Source organism: Elephas maximus, chromosome 19, assembly GCF_024166365.1.
Source record: "Elephas maximus indicus isolate mEleMax1 chromosome 19, mEleMax1 primary haplotype, whole genome shotgun sequence".
Lineage (NCBI taxonomy): Eukaryota > Metazoa > Chordata > Mammalia > Proboscidea > Elephantidae > Elephas > Elephas maximus.
Window position 1 is genome coordinate 21,506,794 of NC_064837.1, and position 21,593 is coordinate 21,528,386.

The window sequence follows — 21,593 nt, forward strand, 5'->3', positions numbered from 1 at the left end:
AAGCATGATGTCCTTCTCCAGGGACTGATCCCCCCTGACAACATGTCCAAAGTATGTAAGATGCAGTCTCGCCATCCTTGCTTCTAAGGAGCATTCTGGTTGTATTCTTCCAAGACAGATTTGTTCATTCTTTTGGCAGTCCATGGTATATTCAATATTCTTCGCTTTTGCTTTAGGAAGAAAAAATGTCCTGATAGCAAACAGCTCTCTGGCTTCAGTGAGATTCTCCAGTCACCTGTTTTTTCACTTCCAGGCACCTCTGAGATCAGATGTGGGTGTGTTGGGGGAGTGTTAGATCTTTCTGCAATGAAAGGCTAGGTTAAATGGGAGTGGCAGCCCCTCAAAGCCTTGTCACATGGAAAGGAAAAACACTTCCGACTTAGTTCAGATGCCACTAGTTGAGGATCTTCAGTGATTTACCGTGAGGCTAAGCCTCGCACTGCCTTGCTGCTATTTAAAAAAAGGGGTGAAGAGAACATGAATAAGCACATTTGGAGTAGTAATGGGAAATGAGGCTTTTCCAAATTCTCTGGTGGGTATAGTATCAAGTTCTGATCATAGGATAAAAAACATTAGTTAGGGAGAATGAAAACCTGTTTTTCTTGCTAAATTCTATAATTTTAGATACGATCATTCCTATTGAAATTTCAAGATAAGATTCTCCCTCACTTTTTGATTATTAGTTGAATGTTTTTATCAGGTTTTTAAAACGACAGGTGACAGCTTTTCAGCACCTACGCTGTTCTATCCTGGGTCTACCCTGGGTCTTAGGATAGGCATTAAGAGAAATATTTATTAGCAATGATTTCATAATCACTACTGTCAAATTAAGGTGCCCTGGTGGCTCAGTGCTTAAGGGCTCGGCTGCTAACCAAAAGGTCCGCAGCTCAAACCCACCAGCTGCTTCATGGAAGAAAGATGTGGCAGTCTGCTTCCGCGAAGGTTACAGCCTCGGACAACCTATGGGGCAGTTCCACCCTCGGACAACCTATGGGGCAGTTCCACCCTGTCCTACAGGGTTGCTCTGAGTCAGTGGGCTGGCTTTGGATTCCCAAATTGCTTCAGTGGTTACTGTTCCAATAAACAACCATAGGCACAACCATTTAGATTTCTAATTTATTATTAAATTACATAACAAAGCTTCTTCTATACAGTCAGAAAAATGCACATTAGATGAGAACAAAATTAAGTACAAATACAATAAAATTGGTTCCAGAAGCTATTTTAAAAGCAAAAAATCAGAAAGTGCATTTGGAAAAGAATAGATTAAAAACATCTGTATTGGCATTCTTCATGAGGAAACATCTTCCATCATGGTAAAGTGTGATTGGGACTGATTTCTCTCCCTAAGACCTACCAGAATGGGAATGGATGCAAATATTTTGATACTAAAGTGAGATCTTAGGTACAAAGAAAATGAGAAAGGTCCCTCAAAACATGGCTCAGTTTTGTCTCAACTTCTTATCCTTAAAATTCACTTGTTCCTTCCTCATTTCCTTTTCCCTTATAAAACTTAAGGGTTTGCAGATTTATAAAGGAATAACAAGATTGATTTATGAAGACCATGATGAAAAGCTCTGCATCTTTCTGGAAACTGGGCTGAAGAACTCCTGATGCAAAGGGAGAGCAGAACACCATCACTATAGTTTTCTGAGCAGTAGAATCCATTTGTTCTTTAGTTACATTTGCCACAAATCTCAGCGGAACATCAGATATGGCCAACAGCTTAATATTTCAAGTTAGAAAACTCCATCAATTTTCAAAAATCACACCTGGTTAATGATCAAACATGAGGTATTAGAAACCAAAAGGGCCAGTCCAGTTTTTTAAAGTCGTTTCTTTCAGGTTGAGGTCATTAACTGAGAAACAGAAAGTCAATGGTGGAATGCAAGTCCAGGGCACCTCAATTCCCTAGAGGCCAAAAGTCATTGGTTGATTCACATCTAAAGGCTCAACAAGTACATTTTTGTATTCAAGATGTATTCAGCATCCAATACCAACAAACTATTATCTGGTTTTAGGTACAAAAAGGCCCTCTTGGGGTCTCCTCTCACCACGTGCCTCCATTCTCAGGGTTTTACTCCCTTGCCTGATCTAAGTACCAGGCAGTATGAAAGAAGGCATTCTCTGTAAAAGTGAATTCTGGTACCAAGGAGAGGAATAGTGGAACAAGGAAAGCCTTTTCTAACATCACAAAAACAGCACGCAATGGCGGCTTCAGGGAGTCCTTCAGCATCATTAATAATAATTTAAAAACAGAGTGTGGAGATTGCCAGGATGGACGGACTATAAAGCCCCTGAATATCTGGGCTTGAATTTGAGTAACAGGTTTATTAAACATTTTACTAAGGTAATCAGCACACATTAAAACAAAATCATAAAAATACACCTTTTGGGCTTTTCTGTTCTTTCTGTTGCCATGGTTTTTCATATTGTTTAGTAAAATGGAAAGTTTTGAGTGATTACTAAAAAGATTCAAAAAGAAAAGATCCATTGTATAAGACAATGGCTGAAGGAGAATAACTTCAAGAGGCAACATTTCTTTGGGACCAGGAATAGAAAATTCCTTCTGACCTCTGGTTCTGACTATATAAACAAGTAACTTACTGTAAGGAGGACAGCAAAATATGGGAGAAAAGCAAGGTGATTTAAAAAAGAAAAAAGTTGAATGGCATGAAGCTGAACATTCAAATCAGCTGCTACGGGACCCAAACTGAGCCCCTTCCTGAAAATGGCGCACCTCCATCTCCTCGCTCGAGGGTTTCTTTGCACAAATACAGGAACCGTAACAGAAAAGGGAGAGCACTATCCTCACTGTCTACTTTTGGCCCTGGATCACCTCATTATGGGCTACAGCACCGGAAGCTTAGTCAGACCTCTCTAACACCAACATCTATACCAAGCTTTTTCAACTTCCTTGGAAGAACTGGTTTCTTTATTTTCATAAAGAAAATAACCAACATAATTCTATTACTTCATATAAGCATAACCCTAATGGAAAGGCTCATCAGCCATCAAAACTGTTTGCTTAGCTGTAGCAAGCTAGATTAGCTTGTGTCCTAGTTTTACTCTCACACAATCGGCTTTAATGAATGTGCCAAATAATCAGACCAGTAAAAAAAGACTGGTAGTATAATTAAATAAATAGCTTTATTTATGATACTTCAGATTTTATAAATGCCTACTATATAGCAACCAAAAGCCCTATAAATTCTAGCTGAGGCATAACCACCAATCAAGGCCCTTTGAAAAATCAAAGATAATAAAGTGTCGGGGAAAGAAGTTTTGTTCTCTCAACAGAGAATTCAATGAACGTGCCTCCCTGACCCGTTAAGGTTCACATTGGGAAAACTTAACTTTCTCGTAAGGGCATCCCCAATCAACTAACTGATCAACCCATATTTAGAAAAATAAACGCCGTAATTAAAAAAAAAAAAATCAAATACCCTTCATACCCAGAATGTAACAAAAACTTTGACACCAGAATGAAAACCCTCCACAGTCTCTACCACACCAGGTGTTAGTCTACCATCAGCCTGTTTATCAAGTTCATCTGAACAACAGCATTTACATATCATGATGTCGTTAAGAATTACATGCAAATAACCTCTTCTTTCCTATGGCAGTCTGAAGCCCATAAATACCATAGTAAATTCCAACTGTGAAGAGCAACCTTCTTTCTTGGTGAGATGGGTAGATGTTGGAAGTCTTCAAACATCTGTGGTAGTTCAGTTACACAAGACAGATAATAAATTTCCCAAAACTGAGAAAATGGTTAAACTTGAAAAGAATTCTGGTGGCTGGTTGAAAATTTTGTCACTGTCCAGAGATGGCAATAGAAGTCAGGTGCAGACGGAAACATTCTGCCACACGTGCCTTCAACAGTGAAACCATTCTTTGCTGTTTGCAAGTTTCACAGGTTTGGAATGAATCGGGTTCACGGAACAGAGAATTCCTAGTACATCAAGCAGTAGTTCTTAAACTTCTGCTAATAAATTGTGGAGCATCTACAAATGATGTGACCTGGAAGGTGACCTCTCACCGTGCTTCTCCATGTGGTTTGTGGAGCAGGTCTCACTGAAAACTGAGCAGTCCCCTCACTCAGGATCAGTGTTAATCCTGACTTGATGAGGACTAGTTTGGGGGCATTGACAGGCACTGGTTCTTTTGTCATGGTAAAACTGAAATTTCATATTCTTGCAGCAGCAAATATTAATGGAAGAAATAAAAAAATCAAAACAATGACAAAAAAAGTCTGTCATTTCTTAATGTTTTTCAAGTGACAGTTAACCTCAGTGTGCTCATAATAAAAAGAAAAAAGAAAGAAAAATGCCTTTTGCAACCTGTCCTCCATTGACAACCTCTGCCATGCTGAAGTTGGCTTGCCAGCATCTCAAAGAATTTGTGAAAAACGGAATTTTCCTTGAATAGCAAAAGGATGGCGGACACAGAGTAGAAATCTATAGTACAGATTATGAAGAACAGACTTGTGATTTCTTGTGAGTGTGAAATAAAATGAGAAGAGCTATTTTATTCACAACCCAATCTGGTGGCCTGAAAGAAAAGCAGCCTTTGAATAATAGAGAAACCTGGTTTTTCTGAAGAGTCCAGCTGTGAGACTTAGTGTGTCATCAGGCTTCAACATTATCACAGAAGAACAGGAACTGTTTCTGATTGGTTTACTTACCTCCCCGGGAGACAAAAGGAAATGAAAATTTATTTTTTAAAACTAAAAATGGGGACATGTGTGTTAGAAAAGATAGCACAGGAAAACCGTGGCTTCAGCTTTATCTGACCATGTCACAGAGTCCATCACTATCAGTCTTGAATTAATCCTGCTGGTCAGGCTAATTACCAGGACAGTCAACTTCTCCCTCCCACTTTTCCTTATTCCTGATCAGGGTGCACAAGCGGTGGTTGCCAAGAGTCCTGGAGATGTCCCATCAATGGAAAGCATACAGCAGCAACAGGATGGTACAGATCCCAATAACACCACCCAGGATGAGTGAGTCTCGCCGCTTCCTAAGGTTGATCCGCTGGATCAGGCTGTTCACAGCAGGAAAACGATCTTTGGGAAATCTTTATTAAGGTCATATTTGGAAGAAGCCTCTTTAGGGAGAAGTCATAGAAATCACAAAAACAGAGACCAGTGGAGTCCAGAAACAATTAAGTGATGAGAAGAAACAGAAGGGAAGAAAATCACACTGCACGAGTCTTTAGCAAAGACCAACGGGCCTGCCCTAGTGCTCAATATCCCAAACAAATTTGAGTCTTCCTGCCTTGTATGTGGCATGCAAATAACAATGAATGAAAAGAAAAAAAGTAACAGAGAGGGCGAAGAAAATAATAAAGATGACACCTAACGTGTTGACTGCTTACTACCAGGTTTTAGTGGGAGCCAGTATGGCCCGGAACAAAGCAACCCTGCAGGACCAGGAGGCATAGGCACAGCCGGCACCGCCCCCATGCCATCTCTGTCACTTTGTCTTTGCCTTTGTTTCCTTCTCTCTCTCTTCTGGCTCCTTCTCCCAGGAGGCTGGAGATTTTGCCTGAGGGTTTTGAAGAGGCGCCTGTCCCTCTCCCCACAGGGAGATTTCTCTGGATTCCGGCAATAGGTGGGAACCAATCCTACAGGCTGTATAGTTGGCCACTGGTGAATTATTTAAAAATCCTATTTTGCTTTGCAGTGACTAGCAGGATATGGTAGGGCAGTGGGTTAAACTAACATGAAAACATCAATAAAAAGAACATAAAAGAGGAAGTATAGGGCATTCTTAATTTTAGGGGTTTTGTATCAAGTCACAACTGTATTTTTACTTAGTATTTTGTAATATCTTCATACTCGCTTGCATACTGCAGACCAGAGCACCTGTCTGTGCTTCCTACATTATTTTGTGTTTCTGGTAACAGTTTCTGACAATACACCCGCAGGTGCATTCTGTTTGTTAACAGAGGCGTTATGTCGAGGTGAGGAAAACCAACAACAAAAACCACCTACGATGAGCTGGAATAATCCACACTCCCTAGGAATCCTCACTGCATTTTCCTGTTAACAAAATGATACCAAGGTCTGTATTTATTTGTGTGCTTATATATTCTATATATTTTTGTATGATTAAAACCATGTCCTCACCTAATACTGAATTTCCCTGTGACTAGAATAGCGCCTTACACACCATAGGCATTTATGTGTTTCTTGAATAAACTAATTAATGAAAAGTTAAACAGAACCATTTGCAGAAACAGTTTTACAAACATAGAAGAACAGGAAACAGTTATCAAAGCTAATTTGTACCAGGCGCTATCTAGCCTCTGGGATACTGTTTTGCCCTAAGAGAACTCAGGGTTTGGTAGGGGAGACTGACTTGACCACAGACACACAAGAAAGAGTTCAAGGTACCCTGGTAGAAATATGAACAGAGTAGAGATCATAAAGAGGAGTGGTGACAAATCCTAATGGACAACTGGGAAAGATTTCAGTTTGTGTTTTAAATAATTCAGCTACCCATTTCTCCCTCTCTATTTCAAAGTTTTCACTACATACAAAGTCTTTTATAATCACTGAATAGCTTCTAAGGAGCCCTGGTGATGCACTGGTTAAGTGCTCAGCAGCTAACCAAAAGGTTGGTGGTTCGAACCCATCAGACACTCTGAGGGACAAAGATGTAGCAGTCTGCTTCCATAAAGATTTACAGCCTTGGAAACCCTATGGGGCAGTTCTACTCTGTCCTAGGGTTGCTATGAGTCAAAACTGGGACTCAGCGACATACAACAACAAGTAGCATCTGCTTTTGCTGGTAAGCAAGTTCATCATATTTAAGAAAGACAGCATGACTCCATGAAAAAGCAACAGGGGCTTAAAATTTGGAACTCTAAATGTGCTATTTACTAGCTGTGGACCTAAGCCAAGCCACTTCTCTGAGCCCAATTCTTCATTTGTCAAACAATATCTACGGAAATCCTGGTGGCATAGTGGTGAAGAGCTATGGCTGCTAATCAAAAGGTCAGCAGTTCAAATCCACCAGGTGCTCCTGGGAAACCCTATGGGGCAGTTCTACTCTGTCCTTTAGGGTTGCTATGAGTCGGAATTGACCCGACAGCAACGGATGAAATAATGTACACAAAAGTGCTTTGTAAACTATATAGTCCTATATAAAAGAATGTGATTTTGATGTGTGGTTTTATATTTAGGATGACAAAGCAAGAACAAAATTCACAGAAAAGTAGCAAATACAAACAACTTTAGGATATTCTTTTCCTTAGGCAAATAAGATATCAAACTAAAATGTGACTTTAAGATACTCAACTTTTGAAAATTACAGGTCCTTTAGTTTTTTTTTTTTTTTCCCGCTTAAGTAGTTGGGGAAGGAAGCTTTTTTCCAGAAAAGGCTTGACTTCTTCTCAGAGAATAAATAAAATGTTGCAGAGCGGCAGGCTTATCATCAGCTTCCCCACTGGGTTTCCTAGAAGTATTTTACTCTAAATTGGGAAACCGAGGAATTAAAAAGGTAGAGGTCACAGCAAACAAGCAGAGAATCTATCCTAGAATTCAGTTGGTGCCTAGCAAGTTACAGTGAAAATACTCTCATCAGTAGTTGTACCTCATTTACTTATATGGTTGTCTCCTTCCTCCCCCTTCTAAGCATCTGCCACTGATTTATTCTCTCAACTGAAAAAATAAAGAGTAGAAAGCACATAATTTATAATGTTTAGGTAAAAGTAACATGTGGCACAGCTTGGCTGCTAACCAAAAGGTTAGCAGTTTGAATCCAGCAGCCACTCCTTGGAAACCCTATGGGGCAGTTCTATTCTGTCCTATAGGGTCACTATGAGTGGGAATTGACTCGATGGCAACGAGTTTGCTTTTTGTTTTTTCCGAGTGGAGTTCTAAAATGGATTCAAGAGCTTTTAAAATTTGTGAATAATTTTTAAAGTCCCATAATTTTTTCTACTCTTCTGTAACACAGTGTTATAGCTCTGGTGTCCAAACTTTTAGAAATGGTACTAAACAAAGTGAACTTCCACAAACTAGGAGTATAGGGCACATTCATATTACATAATTATTGACAGGCTCTATAGGTGACTGCAACCTGCTGAAAAAAGCACATACAAATTTTTTCCCCTCAAATCTCCATCCCCTCCCCCACTCCCAATCTCAAACTTTCAAAAAGGATACTGGCCAAAGTGTTCATTCTGCTCTGAATTGACTTCAACATTCCTCTCTGTGAGGTCATATTTTCTTTTGTTGCCATAGCAATGCTGCAAGGAGGAAAAGAGAAGATTATTAAATAGGCATTTAAGACTATCCTGTATGAATCCATCATGCCATTACAAGTGAAAAGACAACTAAGGTGAGCAACATAATCTTGAAAAGTGCTGGGCATAAAAATGTAAAAAAAGCCAAAATCACTTCTCAAGCCACCTTCCCATGATCCCTTTTCTGCTATTCCTGAAGGGCCACTCCATCCCACTGCCATTCTCTGAAGGACCACTCCATCCACTGCCATTCTCTGAAGGACCACTCCACCCCACTGCCATTCTCTGAAGGACCACTCCACCCCACTGCCATTCTCTGAAGGACCACTCCATTCCACTGCCATTCTCTGAAGGACCACTCCATCCCACTGCCATTCTCTGATGCCTTTTTGTATAAGACAGTAAGCCAGTTCCTGTGTCTTTTCAAAATAACAAATGAAACAACACATGAACGGACAAATCACGTTACAAAAGCTTCTCAGAATGGCTTTAAAAAGGGTGAGCTACTAAAATATCCTTAGTCAGGAAAAACTGTTGAGAAGGAAGTAGGGAATTACAATTATAAAGACAGAACCACAAGTGTAACCAGCCCTCAAGTTATGAAGAGATTGTGTCCCAAAATTCTATTTGAGAACCAATTAGGCAGACTTTGGGACATACAAGATTATTCTGGGTTTCCAAGCCAGCTGACAAAGATAACAGATTCATTAAACCTGACTGAGAGAGGGCAACAAGTCACTCTTTGTAGAGTACAATGTCTTATATGCGACGTTGATATCCTCTTTAAAAGAATCCAAGTTAATCTCCTTTTGCTTTCACTTCTAAAATTACTATTTTTCCATAGCCTTGTCTATCTGGACATCAAAATCCCAGCAGGCAGGTCACTGTCCATTTGATATGTAACACACAGGGGAGTGCTTTAGATATTGATATTATAAAAAGCAACAGAAAAAAAAGTACTGTTCAGCAATTCTGAAAACCTCTGAAACTTTAGAAAACAAAAATGACCAAAAAAAAAAAAAGGCAATAGAGATGAAGAGATTCTGGGAAGATGGTGATCAGAGCATAGATTCCTGACCTCATTTTTGGCTATTTTCCTCCGTGGAGTAAGACCAAAGGCAAACATGCTGGGGAGGGTCTATCTGATGCCCCAAGTTCTCTTGAGATCTCCAGGGAAGAAAGCCAGGCGGAGGGCTACACTCTTAAGTGAGGAGAGAATCACGGAATTGATGGCAGGGAAGACCAGATTTTCCTTTGACTGGTTTCACTGCTCCCTGAGGAGCCCAAACGGTGGAAGACTATGGACCTGTATGTACGGAGGCTGCAGGGGTGAACTAAATTGCTCCCAGTTCCTGCGGCTAGAAGAGACAACGACTCAGAGCCAGTAACTATCTATGAGCAGAGAGCCAACAGTCTACCAACTGGTGTGATGCCCAGTCCCTAAGATGAAAAATGGCTGAGCCATCTACCTGCCTGTCTGCCACTGCTCTAAAGTCTCTAAACCTGGGAGCTAAGTAAATACATTTTTGGACAGCAAGGTCTCAGAGAATAAACCATCATGTATCTTAAACTAGAGTACTCCAAGCAAGTGACAAATGAATTGAAACTGAAATTTCATGAATTGAGATGGCAGAGAAGAAACAAAAGTGTGTAAGGAGATATATCAAAGGGTATTGATTGAAGTGTTGTTTAAATTTTTTTTTTTTTAGAATAGTAAAAAAAAAAAAAAACCCTCTCCCCCCCCAAAAACTGCAAACTATTGGAACGGTTTAATAGATTATAGTATAACCATACTATGAAATAGTATTTGGTTATTAAAAAGAATGTATATTTCTATTAATCTGGAGAGATGCCTATGATATATTAAGTGACAAAGAAGCCACAGGATGCGTGGAATATGCATCCCTTCTAAAGAAACAAACAAAACATCTTTGTGTGTGTTTGTAGGAGCAGTGAGAAAGGTATTAGAAAGATACACAACTAACTGTTAACATAAGTGACTTCAGGGGATAGGAATCAAGGGGCACCACTAGGAGATAAACTGTTTCTTTACACATTTTAGAACTATTTCAAGTGTTACAATAAGAATGTTGTAATTTTATAATATAAAAGTATCTAATAAAGAAAGCTGAAAAGAAAAACAAATGGAATTCACCTGTGTTAATAAGACTATCAGCATCAACCGTTATTCACTTTGATACCACTACGAGCCAAGTAATGATTTATAAAAGTTTTCCCAAGATCCTGGAAAAGCTCAAGAATTGAAGGGACCAGGTATCTCTGAAGGCAGAACTGTGGAGTATGGCTAAAAACAGGGAAATTAGAGGAAATTTATGCGAGTTGTTGCCAGATCCCTAAATTACATCCTCCAATTGTACAACAAGATAACTGCGCCCAAACCAGCAAAAGACCTAGCCCAGAGAGGAGACCTAAAGATAGTGACAATTTGAAGCCCCCAATGAAACATGCTGCCCAATCACCCACTATGAGGCCCAGCACTCAACAGCTCCCACCACCACCCAGAATGAGCTTCCAAACACTGGATTTTTGGAGCCTCACCCTTAAATATGAGCGAAGAGTCAAAAATCACCAGAGATTTGCGAGCCTCTAGCAAAAAAGGCAGAGCCCCAAACCGACCAACCAGCAAACAAAGTGAATCTGAGGAAACAGAGGCAATGCAGGAAGCCTGAGACAGTTTAAAATCAAATTATATTTAATGTCTTCAGAGAGATAAAAATATCACATCCAAATTTGATGCTTTTTTGCTAATTAAAAAAAAAATCACATCCACGAAATGTATGTGTATACGCATGCATACACACATACATTCTCTCACACACACACATAAAAATGTAATGGAAAAGTTAGAAGGACAAATTGAAGAAACCCTCTAGAAAGCAGAGCAAAAAGATAAATGGAAAACAGAGGAAAAGTAAGAATCAATTCAAGAAGCAAATATACAACCTTTTAAAATGTTTAAAAAGAAACAACAGAGAAAAAGGAGAGAATAAAATTAGAAATAGTACAAGAAAATTTCCCAGAACTGAGGACAAGTTTCTTGAGTTTCAAACTGTATGAGCCGCCAAATGCCCAGTGCAACAGACTGAGAAAGATACACACTAAGCTCAGGATGGTGAAATTCAAACAAACAAAATGGGAGAAAAGGGATGACCCCGAAAGCTTCCAGAGAGAAAAAGCATGTCATACACAAGGGATCAGAAATTTTACTTGACACTGAACGTAAAAAGCAATACTGGAAATAAGGCTTTCAATAATTTTGTAATTATTTCCAACTTAGAATATTATACCTAACTAAATGATGAACCAAGAACATGGGTAGAATAAAGACTTTTTAGACATGGGAAATCCAAAAAAATTACCTCCTGTTGTTTCTCAAGAAGCTACTAAAGGATGTCGTCCACCATAATGAGGGAATTAAGAAAGTGGAAGACAATGAATCCAAGAAACAGGTAATCAAATAAAAGAGATTATTTCAGAATAACGGTAATGGGATGCCCCAGGACCAGAATAGTGTAGCCAGCCTAGAGAACAACCAGTCAAGATCAGAATGGAAGGAAGAGGACTAATGGACAGATAAGACCAAAAAAAAAAAAAAAAATTTTTTTTTCTAATATAGATTACACAATATGTTTGATCACATTGAAAAGCGTTTTAGATTCTACCAGAGAGTTGGGAATATATTAGTGACAGGTACACAAAACTAAACAAATGAAAAAGGAGGCTAATATTAATTCTAGGGTATTGGGGGTAGGGAGTTGAACAATAAAGGAAATCTAATCATAGTAGACTATGGAGCTTAGCTGTGAAATATGTTTATATAGTTATAAACACAGACATAACAAATCAGAGAAAAGGGGAGGGAAGTGTGTGTGTGTATAGTGGAAAATAAAATTCTAAAGTTGAAAAATCAAGAAATAGTCTATAGGACACTACTGAGACATATGGATATAAATGCTATGAAAACTAGAATTGGAAATGTTACAGCTGTTATCACTACCTGATATTTTCATTTGTCCTACTGACTTTATCACTCATTCATTCATTTAACAAGCATTTACTGAGAGCCTATTATGTATCGGGTACCATTCTAGACATTGGAGACAAGGCAGTGAACAATAACAAAATATCCCTGCCCTTACAGAGCTTACACTGTAATGAGTAGAAATGAGCCATAAACAAATTAAACAAATAAAATCTACAGTGTAGCAGATGGTGGTAGGTACTGTGAAGAAAAATGGAGCAGTTAATGAGGACAGGGGATGCTGGAATGGTGATGGGGCTGAACTTCTAAACAGATGGTCAGGAAAGGTCTCCCTGAGAAAGTGACATCTGAACAAAGGAATGAAAAAAATACATGATTCAGACCAGACATGGCAACAACATTACAGATTACCTACTAACAGCCAGGCACTGTACTAGACATTTTATTCAAATTATCTTTAGTCTGCACAACAATCTTGCAATCTTACCATCAGTCTTATGTTTTAGAACTCTGATGGATTGGATGTGGGGTGTAAGAGACAGTCAAGGAGGACTACAAGGTACACAACTGGTACATAAGCTCCACGATGGCCAGGTATTGATTTATCATGTTCATTGTTATATCCCCAGCTCTTGGCACATAGGAGACAATAAATATTAGTTGAATAAATTAATTCTCGCCTCTGGCAAATGGAAACAAGAGTGGAGAAAGAAGGACACGGGGCTACTGTTTTTTGTTAGAAAGGCATATTACACTGATAAAACAAAAATTAAGTGAACAAAGTAATCTTTACTCAGGAAATCTAAAGTTACCCAGCAATGTCAACTTCACAATACATTAAATTTTAGACCCAAAAATAAAAAGAACACTCTGTGTCATTAGTTTTTATTCATAATTTTTCAGTTTAGGTGTGTATCTATGATAGATGATATATTTACAATGTGGTTGATTTTAAAATAAATTCACTTTTCAAGGTACTTTAAATGAGTATGATGGTCTTCTATAAAATAAGAGAACCCAAACCTAGGCTTAGAAATCTGAGGCCAATCTTTGAATCATACCTGCCTCTGTTTTTTAAACTGGGGCTATCACCATCTCTTGCCCACTCCAACTCACAAGTGCATAAAGAAGATTAAAAAATAATTTCCATAAAGCACTTTGTTTTCCTTGGAGAATGGCTATTATCATCATACATTATGTTATTATCTTGTTCAGTAGGCAAGACTTCCAGCGCCACATAAACTGTATCTAGGCATACTTCCCCAACTCATTCCATCATTTGGAGTCAAAGCTGAGTCAAGCAAGGCTGTTGTTATTTCAAGGGTCAAACACTCAGAGGCAAAATATAAGTTCCAAATGATATATAATGCTTTTAAAATGATAAATCATTGATATACTTACTGGAACTTCAACTTTCTTACCTATTTGATGAACTAAACTCAATCACTTATTTTTCAAACAACAGATAATACATCCAGAGTTTAAGAATGAATTTTTAAGTATTAAAAGAATTAGTTATTCCCAATAAATCAATACCAAAGTCTAAATTCGGCTGTGTACATATTAGAATGCTGCTCCAAAAGGATAATTCTTTAGAAATGAAACATGTAAAACTAATTATTATTTGACATTTAAATTTTATATATACTTATGGAAGTAATCATAACTAGATTTATAGTCAATGAAATTTCAGTCGAAACAAAGGAAGTAAAAGACCTTCAAATTGTTTTTTTACTTCTTAAGTAGTGTAGTGTGATTGATTACTTTTGTGTGGCCTTTCTAGCCATGGTCTTGTAACTCCCACCCAGGTGACTGTGTGATAGGGTAATTGTGGCCTACCAAGGGGATTGGTCAGTTTTGCCTTAAAAGAGGGCCAATTCCAGAGTAGAGAGGAGGAGCTCACCACCACCAAGGAGAAGAGACCAGCAGCAGAGACCCAGCAGCAGAAGACAGTGCAGTGGGCTTCCCAGCCCACAGAGAGGAAGCTCAATGCCTTTGGGCAGAGACAGGCTGACGCCAGGGAGAGGTGTGCCTGTGAGCACAGCTGGGAAGAGGCTATCCTGATGGAAGAACTGTATCCTGAGTGTTCTTGAGCCTGAATTAATTGTGGAGTATGGTCTGTGAGTTCTGTGTGACCACTGCAATGAATTATTGAACCCAGTAGAGAGTGCTGTGGGAAGGACGGTTGGTGTCATAAGTTAGAGGAGGTCAAATACCTCTCCTAAGCCATTTTTACAAGTAGCAAAATAATAGTACCAGCGATTCAATGATCTTCAAATTTTCCTGTCCTAAAAAAAATTTTTTTTTTTTTATGAGGTACCCAGGAGCCTTGCTGGCACACTGGTTAAGAGCTCAGCTGCTAACCAAAAGGCCAGCAGTTCGAATCTACCAGCCACTCCTTGGAAACCCTATGGGGCAGTTCTACTCTGTCCTATAGTGTCACTATAAATCAGAATTGCCTCGATGGCAACGGGTTTTGTTTTTTTTTTAATGAGGTACACAAAACTTTTCTGCCCATATGAAACCCAGAAAAAAAAAAAAAGCCTGTTGCTTCTGAGTCGATTCTGACTCACAGTGACCCTAAAGGACAGAGCAGAACTGCCCCATAAGGTTTCCAAGGCTGTAAATCTTTATGGAAGCAGACTGCCAAATCTTTCTCCTGCAGAGCAGCTTGTGGGTTCAAACCGATGACCTTTCGGTTAGCAGCTGAGTGCATAACCACTGCGCCACAAGGGCTCCTTATGCCCATATAAAACCCGTTGCCGTCGAGTCGATTCTGACTCATAGCGACCCTATAGGACAGAGTAGAACTGCCCCAAAGGGTTTCCAAGGAGCGCCTAGTGGATCCAAACTGCTGACCTTCTGGCATTTACCACTACGCCACCAGGGTTTCCATGCCCGTATTACCAACCTCTGAATAGGCCAGGTCTAAACTGAAAAGCTTAATTAAGGCAGCCTGGCCTTAGAAGATCAGACAGAAAGGAGAGGGAAACAAAAGCAAGAAAGGAAAAGGGTAATAAAGAAACTTTAAGAATCCCTGGCAACAAGTGATCCGGCCTTATGTGCTGATGAAAGGGAGGCAAATCACAAGGCAGATATTTTAGTCAACAATTAGGCAATTCTGTGAAAACTCTGTTCAGATGGAAGAACAGTACATGCAATATAAACAAAATTCCAATACATGATAACTGCATATTGTTACAAAAGATTATAATGTGTTAAGATTACTAAATAAATGAGAGGAACATATTATAAATAAAATAAGAAGCCATGAGTCCATATGGAAACACTTAAGTAGGAAATGAACACTGAAATATTTAGAGGTAAAAGGGCATCAACTCTGCAACTTACTTTCAAGTAGTTCAGAAAAAGAATTGTGAAAAAGCAAATGTGGCAAAATGTTAATTAACATTTGGGGAATGAGGGTAAAGGGTTTATGAGAATTCTTTCTGCTATTCTTTGCGCTATTCTTGAAGCACTGATAAAGATCAAAGACCACAGCCTTCAGTATAGATTACACCTCAACATAAAGAAAATAAAAATCCTCACAACTGGACCAATAAGCAACATCATGATAAATGGAGAGAAGACTGAAGTTGTAAAGGATTTCATTTTACATGAATCCACATCAACTCCCACGGAAGCAGGAGTCAAGAAATCAAATTAGGCATTGCACTGGGCAAATGTGCTGCAAAAGACCGCTTTCAAGTGTTAAAAAGCAAAGGTGACACTTTGACCCAAGCCTGACCCAAGCCATGGTGTTTTTAATCGCCTCATATGCATATGAAAGCTGGACAACGAATAAGGAAGACCAAAGAAGAATTGACACCTTTGAATTATGGTGTTGGTGAAGAATATTGAATATACCATGGACTGCTAGAAGAACGAACAAATCTGTCTTAGAAGAAGTACAGCCAGAATGCTCCTTAGAAGCACGGATGGTGAGACTTCACCTCACATACTTTGGACATGTTATCTGTAGGGATCAGTCCCTGGAGAAAGACATCATGCTTGGTAAAGTAGAGAGCCAGCGAAAAAGGAAGACCTTCAATGAGACGGACTGAAACTGTGGCTGCAACAATGGGCTCAAACACAGCAACAACTGTGAGGATGGCGCGGGGCCAGACAGTGTTTCGTTCTATTGTATATAGAGTTGCTATGAGTCAGAAAGGAAACCCTGGTGGCGTAGTGGTTAAATGCTACAGCTGCTACCCAAGAGGTCAGCAGTTCGAATCCGCCAGGTGCTCCTTGGAAACTCTATGGGGCAGTTCTACTCCGTCCTGTAGGGTCGCTATGAGTCGGAATCGACTCGATGGCAGTGGTAGTGGGTATGAGTCGGAAGTGACTTGATGACACCTAAAAATAACAACATTCTTTGCAATTTTTCTGAAGTCTGAAATCATATTCAAATAAAGAGTAAAAAAAAAATAGTATCAATAACACAGCTATCATTTACAGATTACCTACCATCAGCTAGGCATTTTACTCACATTATCTTTAATCTTCAGAGCAATGTTATTATCATCAATCCCATATTTTTAAACAGTTAAGAAAATCAACACTCCAAAGGTCAGAGTAACTTATCCAAGAACAGAGGCCTAGAAGTAGCACCGCCAGGTTTCTGGACACAAAGCTCACACTCTTGCCTGTTGCCGTTGAGCTGATTCCAACTCTCACAGTGACCCTATAGGACAGAGGAGAACTGCCCCATAGGGTTTCCAAGAAGCAGCTGGTGGATTTGAACTGGTGACCTTTTTGGTTAGCAGCCGAGCTCTTAACCACTGTGCCACCAGGGTTCCGTACTCTTTCCACAAGGTGGTAAATAAACGGTTTAGACAGAGCGCTAGTCCTAGAGTTAGACAACCTTGAGTTCGAGAATTTGAATCATCAATACTATTTATTAATCATGTCACCCTGGGCAAACTATTTATCCTTAATTTCTTTTTTGGAGCTATGAATAATGATTAGTGCCTATCTCCTAGATAATTGAGAAGACTGCATAAAATAACGCATGTAAAGCAGTCTGGCACAGCACAGGGGCCTATGGTAAGAATACAAATGTTTGTTGTTCACTAAATTACCTCCACATACTTCATTCTACCTGTCCTGAAAAATAATGCATTATATACTATTGAAAGCTTAGAATTTAACTTACTTTTTTACTGTCATAAAATAGGTATCAAACCTAGCAAATTAAGCAGTTCAAACCAACAAATAAATGTTCCTTATTTTAAGCAAGAAAATAAACTGCTTCATCATTATTACAACTAATACTAAATATAACTGCAGTGGATTTTGTATAGATGCTGTGACAGAAACCAAGTCTATGTATATGGTATAAGGCACTTACCAAAACACACATTTAAGATTATTTTCCATTAAAAAGTGAGAATAAAGAGGTTGAGGCTCAAACTGTTAAGTAGAAGTTACTGGAAATTGACTTTAACCCTAGTCATAGGGCTAACCTTATTGGTTCACTAAGTTTATGTGCAAACAATAAAGCAAAAAAGTTATTCCTACCTTATTGTCTCTTCTATCAGACGATCTGAGCTGCAAATAAACAGAAAATTCATTCTGGATTATACACATTTAAAACTTGTTATTTAATTTTTCTACATTTATAGATTTTTTTTTTTTAGTTTTCCAGCCATTTATGTGCACAGAAAACTGAAACTTTCAGAAACATCTAGAGAAAATTCTGGACTCTGAAATAAATTTATTCATAATGTAATTTTTGTTACTTTTCCTTTGCACAGAGATACTTGATGAAAGTCAGAACAGTTTTAATGACAGCACAAAGAAATGAAATCTCTAATTTCTGAGAGTTGTCACTATCATCTTTTCAAAACCTAAGAATTACAACTAACTTGTTGAGACAGGACAGATAATACAGTTCTGATGCCTATAAGAAGTAATTACTTATACCTCAAAGTTCTTCCCCACAGTTTTTTGGGAAGCTAAACCAAATCTCTGCTTACAGTAATTAAGAATTCAAGAATCTGAATGACACCAATGTACCTTTGATCTGTAAAATGTTTGCCTTTATGTTAACATAAAATGGCAGCAAACAAACAAAAAGCCATTTTGGGGGGAAATTTATAGAGAGCTTAAAGAGGCAGCTTTACAGCATTAAATAGAAAAATAAGTTTCCAAACCTCTGTTATTTATTTGGCATAGTGTAAAGTATACAGTGGGCACACAAAAAACCACTTCCTTTTCCTAACTACTTCTTTTCAAAAGAACTTCTAAGTTCATTCTATAAACTAATAAATTGTGTTTCATTATAAAGTGGTAAACCGGGAGTCTAAGTTATTATATAAATTCAGGAACAAAGATGAGCTTTTAAAATGTCATAAATACCTTGTATAAATCCTGTGATTAAGAATTTAAAAAACAACTATCTGACATTAGGCAAGTTACTCTGTTGCCTCAGTTTTCTCATCTGTAAAATGGGAATAATAATAATTCCCATCTCTTAAGAGGATTCAAAAAGTTTGTATCTATAGTAATTAGAATAGTACCTAGCACATACTAAGCAGAAAGTAATTTTTGCTATCATTACAGTAGTTTCTCAATTATTATAGGCTGATTTTAAATTTGAGCATAAAGCTCAAATAAATTTCCTGATAAACCCACTGTTCTGGTGAAATTTATTATTAAATATGCATTTATTCTGTTAACAAATATGTATGGACAAAGATGAGCCAGTAACCTCCACAGATCTTACAATGGAGATGGGCAACACATATGCCAACAGGCGTCTTGGTAGAGTGTTCACAGGTCACAAAAGAGAGAGTGGTTAACTATGATGTTAGCTGCTGTTGAGTCAATTCTGACTCTTAGTGACCCTATAAAACAGAGCGGAGCTACCCCACAGGATTTTCTTGGTTGTAATCTTTACAGGTGCAGATCCCCAGATCTTCTTCTCCCACGAGGAGCCCTGGTGGCACAGTGGTTAAGAGCTCAGGCTGCTAACCAAAAGGTTGGCAGTTCAAATCCAGGAGTCACTTCTTGAAAACCTTACGGGGCAGTTCTACTCTGTCTTATAGGGTTGCTATGAGTCAGAATAGACTCAACGGCAATGAGTTTTTTTTTCTGTTTTCTCCCACGTAGCCACTGGGTGGGTTCAAACCACTGACCTCTCGGTTAGCAGCCAAGTGCTTAACCATTGTGCCACCAAGACTCCTTTGGTTAACTACACTTGGGGTAATACTTCCTTGTTCAACACAATGGTTTGGCAGGCTGCCCTCATCAGGGCCTCTTAGTACATCAAAAGGCACAGAATTACAATTAAAAATCCAGGCAGTATGATATGAAAATAAATTATTCTATTGCCAAGCTCAACAAACTAGTTTTCTGATAATAGCCTTAATGAAGATAAAATCACCAATAAACTACTAAATTGAATACAAGAGTAGACAATCTACTAATTTGCTAATTTTGTTAAAAATAATGATCACTAATACTTATTGAGGGCTTATTATGATCCTAGTACTGTTCTAAATGCCTGAGTTGTTTAAACTTCATTCTCACAACAATTCTATGAGATTGATTTATCATTATCTTTATTTAGAGATAAGGAAATTGAGGTCTTGAGAATGAGTAACTTGCCCAAGGGTCACATAACTAGTGGCAGAGCTAGGATTCAAACTCAAGCAGCCTGATTTCAGAGATTTGGCTCTTACTGTCTCAATAAATGAATGATAGCTCTTGTCCCCTCTCTTCTTTCTCCACAATCAGTCCTAGTTTTTCCCTGCCACTTCTAGACCATCACTTGCCCCTACTCTAGCAAAAATCTATACTCTGAGGTTCACTCCATCTCTCTACTCTTCTTCCTTTCATCTTACAACCTGCAGGTCACTAGAACGTTTGGTTCTCAGTCTTCCTTTTCACTTCAAATTTTATCGTCAACATTCTAAACAATTTAAATAACTCCAGAGGACAGAATATCCATATTCTAGACTCAGTTCCTTGACCCTTTTCATTCCAAAGAATGAACACATGAATGAGCCTACAATTTCTTTAGTCTTTCTCAGATTTAATAACTCATCTACTTTTCCACAACTATCATTCAATTTTCATCGTAATTACCAGATAAAGGGCTCCCCAAAAGGTTCTTGGATAATTAAAATTAACTTGATTCCCCTGATTTCCAAAAACTTAAAATGGAATTCAGCAATATATAAAAAGAATTATATGCCACAACTAAGTAGGAACCAGGGATGCAAGGCTGGTTCAGCATTTGAAAATCAGTGTAATCCACCAAAAAATAAAAATACAAAATCATTTACAATTATTTTTTAAAGTAAAATATTTAGATGTAAATCTAACAAAATCTTATAGGACTTGCATGCTGAAAACTACAAAATACTAATGAAATAAATAAAAGAAAGTCTAAATAAATGGAGAGACATACCATGCTCATGAATTAGAAGACTCGGCATAGTAGAGATGTCAACTCTCTAAATCTTTAAAACTTATTTTTGTTGTTGCTGAGAATATACAAAGCAGAACCTACACCAATTCAACAATTTCTACATGTACAATTTAGTGACACTGATTACATGCTTTGAGTTGTGCAACCATTCTCACCCTCCTTTTCCAAATTATTCCTTCCCATTAATGTAAACTCACTGACCCCTAAGCTGCCTATCTAATCTTTCGAGTTGATCACATACAGATAGATCTTGAAATAGCACAGTGCTCAAGGCAGACATTCTTTACTAGTTAAGCTAAACCACTGTTTGGTTTTAAGAAGGCTTCATGGGATATTTTTGGGTTAAGGTTTAAAGATTATCTCAGGCAATAGCTTCAGGGATCCATCCAGCCTCCATGGCTCCAGAAAGTATGAGATTCCTTTGAATTTTGAAATTCTGTTCTACATCTCCTCTCCCCCCACCACACCCGCCCTTTCATCAGTATTATGCTATAGAATCTTTGATCAAAAATGTTCAATACTGGTAGCCAGGCACCATCCAGTTCTCCTAGTCTCACGGCAGAGGGGGCAGTTCTTCATGGAGGGAATTAGCCACGCATTCCAATTCTTCCTCCTATTCCTGACTCTCTTTCTTCCTCTGTTGCTGCAGGCTAATAAAGGCCAATTGTCATAGCTTGGATGGACACCTGGAAGCTTTTAAGACCCCAGGTACTCTGCAATGAACTAGGCGGTACAGCAGAAGCACTGAACACGATACCAGGCCAATTAACTGGGATACCCCATGAGACCATGACCCTAAAACTGCAAACCAAGGAACCAAATCCCAAGAGGTATTTGGTTGTACATAAGCAGCCTCAGCAGCTACTTTTTTTTTTTTTGTCGTTGTAGATATATCTA

At 38.5% G+C, this 21,593-nt stretch overlaps 1 protein-coding gene across 2 annotated transcripts in view; it reads right to left on the bottom strand.

Annotated features, from left to right (window-relative positions):
- Positions 1-643: 643 nt before the first annotated feature.
- Positions 644-21,593, bottom strand: part of GOSR1 (golgi SNAP receptor complex member 1) — a 57,196-nt gene continuing 36,246 nt past the window's right edge. For both annotated transcript variants that reach the window (XM_049860027.1, XM_049860025.1), the window contains exons 7-9: positions 17,780-17,809; positions 8,177-8,259; positions 644-5,068 (exon numbers count right to left, since the gene is read on the bottom strand). In XM_049860027.1, the coding sequence (XP_049715984.1) occupies positions 4,944-5,068; positions 8,177-8,259; positions 17,780-17,809 (238 nt within the window). In that variant the 3' untranslated portion in view covers positions 644-4,943. The remainder of the gene's footprint in view (positions 5,069-8,176; positions 8,260-17,779; positions 17,810-21,593) is intronic.